The sequence below is a fragment of the Notolepis coatsorum genome (genome assembly GCF_963971535.1).
Source record: "Notolepis coatsorum genome assembly, chromosome: 17".
NCBI lineage: Eukaryota > Metazoa > Chordata > Actinopteri > Aulopiformes > Paralepididae > Notolepis > Notolepis coatsorum.
Window position 1 is genome coordinate 95,720,581 of NC_140181.1, and position 15,847 is coordinate 95,736,427.

The 15,847-nt window shown below is 42.7% G+C and overlaps 1 protein-coding gene across 3 annotated transcripts in view; it reads right to left on the minus strand.

The window, feature by feature from the left end:
• The window catches only part of washc5 (WASH complex subunit 5), a 115,865-nt gene extending 103,362 nt beyond the window's left edge, over positions 1 to 12,503 (minus strand). For 2 of the 3 annotated variants that reach the window (XR_014620654.1, XM_084332578.1), the window contains exons 1-6: positions 12,402 to 12,503; positions 11,323 to 11,567; positions 6,538 to 6,683; positions 3,169 to 3,253; positions 2,016 to 2,116; positions 86 to 278 (exon numbers count right to left, since the gene is read on the minus strand). Coding sequence is in view for 2 of the 3 variants with exons in the window: in XM_084332578.1 (XP_084188704.1) it covers positions 86 to 278; positions 2,016 to 2,116; positions 3,169 to 3,253; positions 6,538 to 6,683; positions 11,323 to 11,508 (711 nt within the window). In the remaining variant the exon portion in view is untranslated. The remainder of the gene's footprint in view (positions 1 to 85; positions 279 to 2,015; positions 2,117 to 3,168; positions 3,254 to 6,537; positions 6,684 to 11,322; positions 11,568 to 12,401) is intronic. The other variant, XM_084332579.1, reaches the window with a different exon arrangement.
• Between the last annotated feature and the right edge of the window lie 3,344 nt (positions 12,504 to 15,847).

Consider the following 15,847-nt stretch of genomic DNA (forward strand, 5'->3'; position numbering starts at 1 on the left):
TAAAAAATTCGAATGTTGATTTAGAATTCGAATGTCAACATTATGATCGAAGCTCCGAAGCGTGCGGCACAGCCCTACCCGTCACCTGGTTGTAGATGTCGTCGGAGCGCAGCCGGCCGATGACCATGCTGATGAAGGTGCTGCTGATGGGGACCCTCTGGAAGTAGGTCTCGGGGTAGTTAGCCGGCCGCTTGGCCCCCGACTGGCTGGAGTATCCGGTGGAGCGCAGCAGCTTACAGATGTCGTCCAGGTTGGAGTCACCAGAGGACCGGGCGGCGCTAGATTCAGATTCAGATGACTTATTGCAGTACAAATGGAACGTGATTCGACATTTACAGTGCATGCTTTTTTTTCACAATTAAGAACAACACAACAGTGAATAAATAATTATAAAGTGCAAAACAGGACAGAACAGTGAGACAACAATAAGACTGTAAAGTGCAGTGGTTGGGGACATGGATACAGTGCAGCACAAAGTTCAAGTCCAGAAGTCCAGCCCTAGCAGCTTGCTATGGGGGGGGGGCAGACACCTGACTCGTTTACCAGGCGAGCTGCTGAGGGGAAGAAACTCAGTCTATGACGGGACCTAAGTGTCTTGGGCAGCCGTAGCCGCCTGCCGTGGGGGAGCATGTTAAAGAGGTTGTGACCCAGGTGGGCGGGGTCTGCCATGATCTTCCTCGCCCTCCTCAAGGCCCTGGTGGAGTGTAGGGACTCGAGGGAGGGAAGGGAGCAGCCGATAGAGAGAGAGAGAGAGCGTACGTATGTTTCAGATGCTCGTTCACTTGTACGTGTTTTAATTGATTTGTTATCCTCGCTCTTTACCTCGTCTTGTCTTATTGTATTTTATATGCCGTGTGGTTTCATATGCCTTTGTTTGCTTATCTCTGTAGTAGGGCTGACCCCTATTAGTCGATTAGTCGACTAATCGGTCGAAAGGAGCCGTAGTCGACTAACCATCCTCTTAGTCGAATAGTAAAAAAAATAATAATAATAAAAAAAAAGAAAAGTATAATATAAAAAAAGAAATGTATCATTCTTTCCAAAAGAAAAGAGGCCTAGAAGCGTGGCTAACGCTAATGGCACGCATACCAGGGGGTAACTGCCTATGAAAACAGGCACAGAGGCACTGAAAGAGGATTTCACCCATCTAATGAACACACTAGACTAGACAAAGATGTATCCATCAGTGGACCAATTGCATGCTTTCGCAGAGAACAAGAAGCCTTCTGTCGACTCCTTCAGACATTAACACAATGGCGCCCAAGGACGTATATATCCGTGTTTCGATTCCAACGGTTGTGGACAGAGGCACGGATAAACGGGCTAACTGCCTACGAAAACAGGCACAGAGGCACTGAAAGAGGATTTCACCCATCTAATGAACACACTAAACTAGACAAATATCAAGATGTATCCATCAGTGGACCAATTGCATGCTTTTGCAGAGGACAAGAAGCCTTCAGTCGACTCCTTCAGACATTAAGCACCCCCCACAGCCCAAATGGAATGATACAAATTTTTTTATAATTTTTTTTAAAAATAATTGAAAAATATTATACTTTTTCTTTTTTCTTTTTTTTTGTCGACCAATAGTCGACTAACGGGAAATTTTGGCCAATCATAGTCGACCATCCAAATCCTTAGTCGGGGACAGCCCTACTCTGTAGGTACACTCGACATGACTGTTAATGAGGGAAACCTCAGTTGCCTTTCGAGTTTAAATAAAGGTTTAAAATGAAATGAAAATGAATAAGGGAAGAATGGCGACTGCTTCAGTATCAGCTAATGAGGACACAAACAAACAAACAAACAATTAATCAAACAATCAATCAAACAAACAAAACAAACAAACAATTAATCAATAAATCAAACAATTAATCAAACAGACAATCAATCAATCAATCAATCAAACAGACAAACAATCAATCAAATAATCAATCAATCAAACAATCAATCAAACAAACAATAAATCAAACAAACAAACAATCATTGAAACAGAGCAGCGAGCAGCAGACCTGTATCTGTAGTAGGACACCAGCATCCTCTCCCGGACCTCTCCCTCGATCTTCTGGTCGATGACCAGCAGCATGACGCCATACAGATACAAGGCTTCACACTGAGGGACAAACAGAGACATGTTAACTCATACAGATACAAGGCTTCACACTGAGGGACAAACAGAGACATATTAACTCATACAGATACAAGGCCTCGCACTGAGGGACAAACAGAGACATGTTTACATGTTAACTCTTCCAGATCATAGTTTTCACTGTGCCTTGCAGGGCTGGGTCTAGGGATGCACCGATCCGACTTTTTCAGTCCCGATACCGATACCTGGGCTTTGGGTATCGGCCGATACCGCATACCGATCCTATACCCATTGTTCAATTAATAAACTGTATGCCTCACTGTGTGGAAGAGACTGGGATCATTCCTTTGTGCAAGGCAACATCAGGCTTGACTTAAAACATTACTTTCCTAACTTAGTGAAACAAAATGTAACAAATTAACACAGATATAAATGTACTGAATTGTTATTTATTATTTTATTCAGTATTACATTATTATAAAAATAAAAATAAATCCGATATCTTTTTTTATAGAGGAACCAGCGTGTTTAGTCACAATAAATAACCTCTTGGTTGGACAGAGGAAACACCAATGTTCACTCTTTGGAAAAGTAACATAAGGGTTTATGATGTAGTATAACTATCCAAGAAACATGACAAAAATACGAATTGCTGCTTGTGTGTGTGTGCATGAGAGTGATGTGTGTGAATGTGTGTGTATGTGAGTGTGCAAGTGATTTTGTGTAAATAGTAAATGGTGCAGTTATATAACAGCTTTTATTCAAAGTGCTTTACAATTTTGTTCCTCAAAATTGCTCATCAGGAGCTGTTAGAAGGGGTTAAGTGTCTTGCTCAAGGACACTTCGACACACTGCCCGGGAGGAGCAGGAATCGAACCGGGAACCTCCAGATTACCAGACAACTGCTCTACCTCCTGAGTCACTGTCACACGTGTGTGTGAGTGTGAGTGAGTGAGTGAGTGAGTGATTGAGTGAGTGAGTGAGTGAGCGAGTGAGTGAGCGACTGACTGACTGACTGACTGACTGACTGACTGACTGACTGACTGACTGACTGACTGACTGAGTGAGTGTCTCACCAGCAGCTGCTTGCCGTCCTCGTTCAGCAGCACTGTCTCCAGGGTCTGCTGGATGTAGACGCCCTCGTGCAGGTCGTCCAGGTACCTGCAGAGACACCATGTCCTCAGAACTAGGGATGTCCGATATTGGCATTAAAATGTAATATCGGAAATTATCGGTATCGGTTTTCAAAACAAAACAAAACTTTTTTTATTTTTTTTACATTTATTTAACCTTTATTTACCCAGGCAAGCAAGTAAGAACAAATTCTTATTTTATCTATTGTCAAAAGTATGCATAGTGTTGTGTTAATTCCACGACAAGAGATATGTAATGTTAATTACCTGAAATTATTCTGTTTTTTTGGGGGGGGAAACCCAGCATATATCGGTATCGGTTGATATCGGTATCGGAAATTAAGAGTTGGACAATATCGTTTTATCGGATATCGGTAAAAAAGCCAATATCGAACATCCCTACTCAGAACCTGTCCTCTCAGAACCTCTCCTTTTAAATCTCTTCATTTGACCACGATTCGATTCATTTTCGATTCATTTTCTATCAGTTAATTCCGCATTTTTTTTGAATACACAGATGTGGCTGGGGAACTGATTCACTCAGCATGAATGGACTATAGGTCAATAAAAACAATACACACAAAAAAAACATAAAAAAAAAATATATATTTTTTTTTTAATTAATTTCGATTATAATCTATTCTAACATTTTCAAATCGATGCAGTTGAATCGTCACATTAGAATCGATGCATTTCGATTATTCGATGCATCGTTACACCCCTATCACCTACAAATCCCCTCACTCCCTTGTCCCCCGGTACCTAGCTGACCGCCATCCCTACATCCCGCTGCGGTCCTCTGACTCCGGTCTCCTCTCCATCCCCACCACCAACCTGCACACTGTTGGTCCCAGAGCCTTCTCTGTGGCCGCACCCACCCTCTGGAACTCTCTCCATCCAGACATCGCCAACACTACATCCCTGGACCCCTTCAAATCACAAGTCAAATCTAACCTCTTCACCAAATTTATTAAAGGTCCCATGTTTTGCTATTCCTTTCACTATTTGGGAAATTTTACACAATTCCTGTGAGTCTATGCAACACATCTGTAATCTTTTTTTTTTTTTTTTTTTAAGAATTCATTGTTTTGCATTTCTAATCAAGTACTCTAAAGGCGCTCCCATAGTCCAGCAGACTGTACACAGAGCAGACTCCGTGGAGGTCCGCGCGGCTCTTTGAGCCTTCATAGTCGAGCGGACCTCCGCGGACCAATTTCCTACATGTCACGCGCCAGTTTACACAATTGTCCCCACGCTGTTCAACTTCTGTCATGTCGTCGTCATCCGATGTCAAAATAAAGAGTATGTTATCTCCGTTTCCAATATTTCGAAATAAAACTGCCAATTTTACACACTTCATTTAGAAAAGCCATTCAAACATCTCTCTTGGCACGGAGCGAGTGGTCAGAGTAAAATGCAGATCGGCGTCACATTAAATGCAGTTCGATGTCAACCAAAACGCAGAGCAGCGTTTTGTGTGACACCAAGTCAGCGGCGCGGATGTCCGCGCGTCAGAAAATAGTAGCTTCGCACCTGTGGGTCTGCTGTCCGCTGAGATCAAAGCTCAAAGAGCCGCGCGGACCTCCGCGGAGTCTGCTCTGTGTACAGTCTGCTGGACTATGGGAGCGCCTTAAGGGCCCGCGTCCACCTGCCGCATATTTCTGGGCGCAAGCGTCATTTGTCAATTGATCCCAATGGGGAGGGAGCGTATGCGGCCACATGCTGCCGCCTATAGGAAATGCGCTGCAGTCGGCTTCTTTTTTCAGCGCTTTTCAGCTTTTTTGTGCGGCAGCACCCAGCGTTTAAAGTTGAAACTTTCTGAACTTTTCAGAGCGATGCGCTGAGCGCATTTTCAGACAACCAATCACAGCCTATCATATCTACCACTCTGTTTGTAACCTGACACCGGAGTTGCCTGCCTGCCTACCCACAAGAGACAGGAGCAGTATGAGGGCACAAATACACTAATAACTACACGAATACACTAATAAAAAGCTAATAAAAAGCAAAGGGTGAACTGTGGTGTCAGGCAATAACTATATATATAATTAATATACAATAAAGTGTATTAAAATATGCTATATGTGCAAAACCGCGGCAGTAAAATACGATAAAAAGATGGCTGTCGCTAGATTTCTTTCTCTCTGTCATCTCGCTACAAGATGCGCTTCATCCCAGCACTACCGGCGCACTGCCAGCGTTTTTCAGCTGGAAATGTGAGCTAGGTGGACGCATGCCCTAAAGCAGCATTTTTCCACTTCGAGATTTCAAGCTGTTTTGGGCTGGGCTCCGCCCATACTCACAAAGCGCTTTGAGTGACAGTCACCCACAGTCTGCACTGGCAGACAGAGAGAGACATAGAGAGATAGAGAGGGAGACTAATTTCGCCGCGGGGGGCATAATCCCATGGGACAATGCATTGGTAACTTGTTTCAAATTACAATATATATACCCCTGTGAATATTATTGCATGGATCGGAATACACGTGGGAGTGTGCACGTGCGCTATGATATTTTGCAACAGGTTGATGTGACGCGAGTGCCGACAGAGAGAGAGCAGAGAACGAGCGAGCGAGAGAGAGAGATAGAGAGGGAGAGAGAGAGAGGGATACGGAGCATTTACACACACTCCCGGCTGCGTCCCGACTGCGTGTGTGTGTGTAAATGCTCCGTATCCCTCTCTCTCCCTCTCTCGCTCGTTCTCTCTCCCTCTCTCACTCGTTCTCTGCTCTCTCTCTGTCGGCACTCGCGTCACGTCAACCCATTTGAGGAAGTGTCAGTATTTCCACTCGCTCTGTTGTTGAGTGAATTGTTGATTGTGGGCGGTGACTACAACCAGGGGCTGAGATATGCAGATCAGTGCCTTATTCACGTCAGCAAAACAGTCACATCAGAATGGCTTAGTTCAGTGGGGGAGGATCTCGTGACATGTGAACTGGACTGATGCGCCAAAATGAGAATTAGAGACACAGACCCCATTGATACAACCCCACATTGCTAGAAAACAATGCTAAACACTGGAAAAGGCGATTTATAAGACAGGGGACCTTTAATGACTCTGCCTGACTTCCCTCCTTTACCCAATTGTTCCTCTGATTTCCTTCCCTTTAGTTTGCCCCCGTCCTCTGTTAAGCGCCTTGGGTTTCCTGAAATGCGCTATATAAATGTAAGAAATTATTATTATTATTATTATTATTATTATTATTATTATTATTATTATTATTATTATTATTATTATTATTATTATTATTATTATTATTATTATAGTGACAAATAAAACAGAACTTGAAGCTTGGTCCAGCCCTCCATTACCTGGTCAGATCCACGATGTACTTGTGGACGCTCTCGAAGGCCAGGTAGAACCGAGACAGGATCTCGATGTTGTTCTCCCTGAACTCCTCGTCCAGGTCCTGGAGCTCCGCCTTGGCCTCCATCTTGCCCTCGTAATACTCTGGACCCTGAGGAAGAACAGAGAGCATGCTGGGTCATGAGAAGAACCCTGTCACTCTGACCCGTACAGTCTGCTACAGAGTATTATTACTTTTTGAGGCCCTTATTGGTAAGATACCTCCTTATATTGCATCCTTATTGGTAAGCTACCTCCTTATACTACATCATTATTAGTAAGCTACCTCCTTATACTGCATCCTTATTGGTAAGCTACCTCCTTATACTACATCATTATTGGTAAGCTACCTCCTTATACTACATCATTGGTAAGCTACCTCCTTATACTACATCATTATTGGAAAGCTACCACCTTATACTACATCATTATTAGTAAGCTACCTCCTTATACTACATCATTATTGGTAAGCTACCTCCTTATACTACATCATTATTGGTAAGCTACCTCCTTATACTAACGTCACAGTGACCAATCGCAGCCACTCTTATTGTCTGGGACCAAATACGGCCACGCCCCATTCCCAGTAAAAAATGGGAATCTCTAGAATGGGTTTCGGGCGACGCTGTATACGGAAGTGACAATAGACAACACTTTCTGTTGTCAGTAGATGGCAGCATTGGTTTAAAATTAAAAGGTGAAAATGTTGAAAACTACATGAATACATTTCCCAAGATCCTTAGCACAGGTCACAGGTCACTGGGATGTGTCTATTCTTCGCCGTGATCTGAACAGCGGTAAACTATTACTGCGACCTCGGTATAGCGACCGTGAATGGTAAACTAATTATCTTAACAAAAGTGCGCTGGTAGCGTTACATATGTTGTCTAAAGGGGGACATATGGTACAATTTAAGATTTGAATGATAATCGGCATATAAAGGACAACATAAAGCATCGTTAATTTGTAAGAAACCTCAATGAAAACGGTAATATTCGCTATTGTTATGAAAATGTGCTAGAATCCTATAAAAATGTGGACGCATTTGGTCTACGTTCCGTTACATCATTATTGGTAAGCTACCTCCTTATACTACATCATTATTGGAAAGCTTAAGCTACCTCCTTATACTACATCATTATTGGAAAGCTACCACCTTATACTACATCATTATTAGTAAGCTACCTCCTTATACTACATCATTATTGGTAAGCTACCTCCTTATACTACATCATTATTGGTAAGCTACCTCCTTAATTTATACTACATCATTATTGGAAAGCTACCACCTTATACTACATCATTATTAGTAAGCTACCTCCTTATACTACATCATTATTGGTAAGCTACCACCTTATACTACATCATTATTGGAAAGCTACCGTCAACCTTATACTACATCATTATTAGTAAGCTACCTCCTTATACTACATCATTATTGGTAAGCTACCTCCTTATACTACATCATTATTGGAACGCTACCTCCTTATACTACATCTAGGGGTGGACGGTATGGTCTAAAATTTATATCACGGTATAATTTGAAGCATAGACGGTAACGGTATATATCACGGTATCATTGTTTTTGATAAAAAAAAATTTTTTATTTTATATATATATATTTTTTTTATAAAATATATATATTATATAATTAGACTTGTACTGGTATTATCTGCGAGACATCGCCACCACGCAACAAGCTCCACTGTCTGTGTGTACTCTAGTAGCCTCCAGCTACGGCCAGAATTCTCCGGAGCTGCACCTGGACCTATACTCGAGTAGCCTCGAGCAGAGCTACGGCCAGGATTCTCCGGCGCTGCACCTGGACCCTATTGTATTGGTATTATAACGTTAGCAAGCCCTCAGCTCGAATACGCATCGAATCAGTGTTATAAGACATTGATATCATGAGCTATCTGTAGCTACTGCATATATAACGTTAATACAACGCCTCAGTGAATTATTTAGTTCAATGGGACATTTCGTTTTGAACGGTGAACTAACTTGTGTTAACGTGAGCTAACAGGTAGCATAGATACACGTCTCTAGTACTAGACTTTGTGGAGCGTTTGTTGATGTCAGGAGCTATCGGTAGTTAGCCGACTAGATACCGTTCGGTTAGACAATGCCCCATCATGTATTAAACTAAAAGTGAATAGTTGACTGGGTCATTTTGTAACGGTAGCTAAGCTAACGTTAGCTCAGGGAGACGCCGACAGCTCCCGTGTCCCGTCCCACTAGACTACTAGACCCGTGTTTACATGCGTGCGGTAGGGGCTGGCACGCCCACTGCGCGAAGCCTCCTAAATAACTTTTTCCAGTTCGCACATATCTATTATCTATGACTAATTCTATCTATTTTTAGGGGCAAATGCCAGTGAAATAGTCGCGCTGTGGTTACATGACGTCATTGCTATTTTAGAGCTGCACTACCGGTTACACGGTATACTCAAAATCCATACCGTAGAGCAAATTCATACCGTTTATACCGTATACCGTTTATACCGTCCACCCTATTGGAAAGCTACCGTCAACCTTATACTACATCATTATTAGTAAGCTACCTCCTTATACTACATCATTATTGGTAAGCTACCTCCTTATACTACATCATTGGTAAGCTACCTCCTTATACTACATCATTATTGGTAAGCTACGTCCTTATACTACATCATTATTGGTAAGCTACCTCCTTATACTACATCATTATTGGTAAGCTACCTCCTTATACTACATCATTATTGGTAAGCTACCTCCTTATACTACATCATTATTGGTAAGCTACCTCCTTACACTACATCATTATTGGTAAGCTACCTCCTTATACTACATCATTATTGGTAAGCTACCTCCTTATACTACATCATTATTGGTAAGCTGCCTCCTTATACTACTTCATTATTGGAAAGCTACCTCCTTATACTACATAATTATTGGTAAGCTAAATCAAATCAAATCAAATCAAATTTATTTATAGGGCCCGACAACACACGTTAATGTCCCCATGGGCCGTACAGGTCTTCTTTAAACAAGTCAAGAAGACAACATAACAATAAGTCAAGAACAGAACAAGAACACCATAAGGTCCAAACATTTTTTAGATGAATGCAAATAAATGAAAGAATGCAAGCACTCCCAGACATACCCCACGCGAAGGTAAGGAAAAACTCACTAAAACCTAACAATAGGGAAAAAAGCTCCACAGGCAATGTGGAGGAGAGAAACCTTAGAAGGGCCGTTCAAGGGGGGATCTCCCTTCTTAGATGTCGGTGATAGTAGTGTTGCAGACGGACAGTTGGTAAGCATGCACTCATGTGTGTGGTGAAACACAGATGAGTGCATGCAATAGCAACTGTACATTTTGAAAAATTAAAGATAGAGTTGATAGCGGATCTATTTGAAGCACAGGGGCGGCGCAAGAGGGTCACGTCCTCCCCGTCTTAGTCACGGGACATTCAACACTCCGGTCGTTGCTCAGGGACAGCCGGAGACAGGGGGAAGGGGGGGTGGCACAGAGAGGGTCGCGAACTCCCCGACATCATCGCGGGACATCCGGCACTCCGGTCACCACTACGAAACCTCCGAAGACAGGGGGGCACGCAGAGGGGGTCGCAATCTCCCGGCCTACCACCTTATACTACATCATTATTAGTAAGCTACCTCCTTATACTACATCATTATTGGTAAGCTACCTCCTTATACTACATCATTATTGGTAAGCTACCTCTTTATACTACATCATTATTGGTAAGCTACCTCCTTATACTACATCATTATTGGTAAGCTACCTCCTTAATATACTACATCATTATTGGTAAGCTACCTCCTTATACTACATCATTATTGGTAAGCTGCCTCCTTATAATATATCATTATTGGTAAGCTGCCTCCTTATACTACTTCATTATTGGAAAGCTCATTTCTGTATGAACACTCAACGTGACTGTAAATGAGAGAAACCTCAGTTGCCTTTCAAGTTTAAATAAAGGTTTGAAATTAAATGAAACAAATACTGGAATGTCTTGAGCCTGGTAGTGTGACTGTATTGTGCCAGGACTCGCCTCGGAAGATTAGAAGAAATCTTCAGAGCCTGAATGAGTTAAGGCTCGTATGAATGTGAATAAAGGATTTTCAACATAGGCCAAATCTCACTGCCTGCCATTGTACGCTCTCCAAAGCCCCAATTCAAAGTATTGCAAGTGAGGACAATAATCTGATGTCAGAAAAACAATTATCCCTCTGATATGACTAGACTACATCACTACCGATTCCCCATGTAAACGACTAACCTTCAAACTGTCTTGTACTAGTATGCACTCTGCTACTACTAAGTAATCTACCTTGCCTATATTACTACCTACTATGCCAATATGTCTATATTACTACCTACTGTGCTAATGTGTCTAATCTATACTACCTACTATGCTAATATGTCTATATTACTACTACCTAGGCTACTATGCTAATACGTCTATACTACTATGTACTCAAGACTGTAGCACTCAAGTTCAACACTGTTTGACGAACAATCTTACTGACCCTTAGCTGTCAGAGTTGTAGCCTTCCTTCCTGCTGACTTGTTGTACAGAACACGTAAGTCACTTTGGATAAAAGGCGTTCAGCTGAATGAAAGTGTATCCGTGTGGCTCAGCTGGTTGGGTTCTGGTGCTGCTGCAACCCAAGGTTGAACTTGTTCTCCAGGACCCAGAGGACCAGAAGCAGACGCGTCTCGTCCGGCACCGCTCTCTCACCTTGAAGTAGCTGAAGTCACAGATGATGTCTCCGTACTTCTGCTGGTCGCTCTTGTCCCGGAGCCTGAACACGGTGGGGATGAACTCGGAGAGGCGCAGGAGCTCGGCGATGATGGCGTTTCCCCGAGAGACGATCCTGAGGACGGCCTGACCGCACAGGTTGTTCTCCGCCAGGAAGTCCAACATAGTGGAGCAGGAGGAGGAAGCAACCAGTCCTCAACTCTCGTCCGACTGCAGCGAGTCTTCTGGGTTATTGATTAGATTAAAATGTGGTCATCATACAGCACAAGTACAGTTTACAACTAAAAGAAGTTTGGCATCCAACCAGAGTACAAAATGTAACAGTAAAGTGCAACAGTAATGTACAATGTACAGGTGATTAAACTGGGTATAAGCTATATAAATGAGTACTACTGAGTAATAGTGCTAATCAGATGTATGTACAGAGTTGTAGTATTAATATGTACAGTGATACAGGTATAAAGACACTAAGTTAGTAAGTCATACTGGCCAGCAGTGTAACTAGTAAGAAAGAGTAAGTAAGGGATATGTACAGGTATAGATATAGTAACTAGTAAGAGTAGGTAAGGGATATGTACAGGTATAGATATAGTAACTAGTAAGAGTAGGTAAGGGATGTGTACAGGTATAGATATAGTAACTAGTAAGAGTAGGTAAGGGATATGGTATAGATATAGTAACTAGTAAGAGTAGGTAAGGGATATGTACATAATAGATATAGTAACTAGTAAGAGTAGGTAAGGGATGTGTATAGATATAGTATCTACAGATATGTAAAAAGGAGTATATGCAGATGTACAGACAGATGTGGATAGATAATATACGGTAAGAATAAATATTGCGTTAACTTATGATACCGGCAGATGCAATACCGAGGCAAATACTTGTTTGCAGACAGGGTTGTCGTGCATGAAGCTCAGATCAGCTACCGTTAGTTAGCCCGGTGGGACGTTCTGATCAGCTGAGAATCTGATTCGTGATTTTTTTTTGTTCCGCGTTCAAAAGCCAAGACTCATACATCCCGTGAATCACCGAAAACACGTTAAGAGGAAACTCACCTTTCACACCCTGACGATGTAGCTTCGTGTAGACTTGAAAGACTTGAACCGCTTTTACTGCTTTTGGATTTTCATTTCAATTCCTGTTTACTTCTGGTCCACACGTGACACACAACATGACACACGGCACGTGACTCTGCGGGCGGGTGCGTTTGATTATTCTCAAAGCACCGCGGGACGGGGCGGTTTTGATTGATTGATTGAAAACTTTATTAATATATTGCAGAATGGGTACAATACAGTACAGCTCAATACACACAATTGTTAAGCGGATGCAGACCAGAGAAATACTTTCGTCTTGTTTACATCAGGGTCCCCCATTCTCAATTAGACCTACTGCTACATCTATACATTTATGACCCGACCAGATTTGCAAATACAGTACTGTTTGTGATACAAAAAGAGTCAAGAAAAGGGACTCTTCAGCGTTCAGTTCAATGTACATGGGTACCTTGTGGTCACGTAGTGTATCTTGTAGACCAGGCCCATTGCAAGTTGCTGTACTCTGTCGTCTACTCTAAGCCATCCTAGGTTGTCAAAGTGGGCAGGGGTGAGGTGGGTTCTAGGAGTCAGGTCAAGCAGTAGTCTGACTAGCTTGTTTTGAGATGTTTGTAATTTGTTTTTTAGTGCCTTTGAGGTGCTTTGGTACCATGAGGTGCAGGGGCGGACCTTCCTACAGGCGATATAGGTGGTCGCCTAGAGCGCCACCCAGAGGGGGGCGCCAAAAAAAAAAAAAAAAAAATTATTTTTTTTATTTTTTTTTCTGTGCAGTTTTGGCGCCCCCCTCTATATCTGCAACCATTATTTTTACATTAAAAAAATTCTAACATAAGGGAAAATGAGCCAAAAATCTAAAACGGTCGGTCGGTCTGAGCCTCAGCTTTAGATGTTCACAGTCAGAACATGCTAGAGCGCTGTGCATTGATGGGTATCGGTCAAGTGTTTATAGAATTGAATGTTGAGGAAAGAAAGACTAATGTTAGAGAACTATGAAGAAAAAAGCCATAAAAAACAAAAAAAACAAAAAAAATACAAAAAAACAAAAAAAAAAACATTTTTGGGGGGGCGGCGCAGTGGTGAATCTCGCCTAGGGCGCCAAATAGGCTAGGTCCGCCCCTGGGTGCAAGCATAGTCGTAGTACCCTTGAATGAGTGCTCCTGCTAGAGTCTTCAGGGTATTCTTGTTTACCAGAGGAGATCCGGTACAAGAATCGAGTTCGTTGGTTGACTTTTTTTATTACATTGGATGCCATTTTGTCACAGGAAAGATTAGCCTCTAGGATGGAACCCAGGTAGGTAATTTCATCTTTCCTTGTGACAATATTGTCACCCACTGTAACCGAGAAGCCGTCGGTCTTGTTGAGTTTATTTGAACCGAAGAGAATGGACTCTGTTTTGCCCATGTGTAATGATAGTTTGTTGTCGGCGAGCCATATGCAGATTTTGCCTAGTTCCGAGCTGAGGGCTTTTTCAACCTGTAGCTTGTTCTTGTCAGAGACCAGCAGGGCTGAGTCGTCCGCAAACAGGAACAATTATTGTACCGGATCTCCTCTCTGGTAAACAAGAATACCCTGAAGACTCTGGCAGGAGCACTCATTCAAGGGTACTACGACTATGCTTGCACCTCATGGTACCAAAGCACCTCAAAGGCGCTAAAAACAAAATTACAAACATCTCAAAACAAACTGGTCAGACTACTGCTTGACCTTACTCCTAGAACCCACCTCACCCCTGCCCACTTTGACAACCTAGGATGGCTTAGAGTAGACGACAGAGTACAGCAACTTGCAATGGGCCTGGTCTACAAGATACACTACACGACCAAGGTACCCATGTACATGTCAAAATACTTCCCAAAGGTCAGTGAATACCACAATCACAACACCAGAGGGAGCTCCACAAATCATGTTAAACTCAGATTCGGCTCAAACAAGGGACTAAACACGTTTCGCAATTATGCCACATCAATGTGGAACGCCCTACCTAAAGCTGTAAAGGAATGTGAATCACTACCCACTTTCAAAACCACTCTCAAAGAACACCTACGGGAGACTGCAATTCGAAACTGGCCCCTGTAAATGTCCTAACCCAACCCCCTCCAATGTACAGTAAATTACCTAGTATGGTTTTGTCAATATTCCAATGTACAGTTTTGCTTGTTTGTACAGTGTTCCCCCCCCCCCCCCCCCCCAACCCCCTCCACTGCCACTAAGCCTCTTCAACTCATTCAGAACGCAGCGGCCCGCCTGATCTCAAACCTACCGAAGTCGGCCCATGTCACCCCACTTCTTAGGGACCTGCACTGGCTCCCCATTGCTGCACGAATCCGCTTCAAGGCCCTCGACCTAGCATACCGTGCGGCAAAGGGAACTGCTCCCGCCTACCTCCGGTCAATGGTCTCTAACTACACACCCTCAAGACCCCTACGCTCTGCTTCTTCTGGCCGCCTCAGACCTACTCCTATCCAAGCTCCGGGAGGGTCATCAAAGAGAAGTCGCCTATTCTCAGTCCTTGCCCCACAATGGTGGAATGAACTACCCACCCCAGTTAGGACAGCCGAAACACGTCCAATCTTTCGCCGTCGACTAAAAACGCACTTCTTCAACCATTATCTGAATAAAAAAAAATAAAAAAAATCTAACCCTAACTAACCATACTGTCATGCACTTGTCCTAATAAACTAACCTACACTGTAGCACTCAACACTTTGGCGAACATTGTTACTCAGCTGATAGAGTTGTGCCCTTCCTGATGGCTTGTCGTACAGAACTTGTAAGTCGCTTTGGATAAAAGCGTCAGCTAAATGACTAAATGTAAATGTAAATGTACAGTAAATTACCTAGTATGGTTGTCAATATTCCAATGTACAGTTTTGCTTGTACAGTTGTACAGTGTTTCACCCCCAACCCCTCCTACCCAACCCCACCCAACCTCCTCCAATGTACAGTTTTTACGTCAAATGTATATACTCCCTTTTCTGGACTCTTTTTGTATCACAAACAGTACTGTATTTGCAAATCTGGTATGTCATAAATGTATAGATGTAATAGTACTGTCTATCTGTATGTCATGTATGTCATATATGTCCTGATGAATTGAAAATGGGGGACCCTGATGTAAACAAGATGAAAGTCTTTCTCTGGTCTGCATCCCCTTAACAATTGTGTGTATTGAGCTGTACTGTATTGTACTCATTCTGCAATCTGTTAATAAAGTTTTCAATCAATCAATCAATCATACAACAATAATACCCTGACGACTGGCAGGAGCACTCATTCAAGGGTACTACGACGAGTCGTAGGTGTTCTTTGAGAGTGGTTTTGAAAGTGGGTAGTGGGGGGGAAACACTGTACAAACAAGCAAAACTGTACATTGGAATATTGACAAAACCATACTAGGTAATTTACTGTACATTGGAGGGGGTTGGGTTAGGACATTTACAGGGGC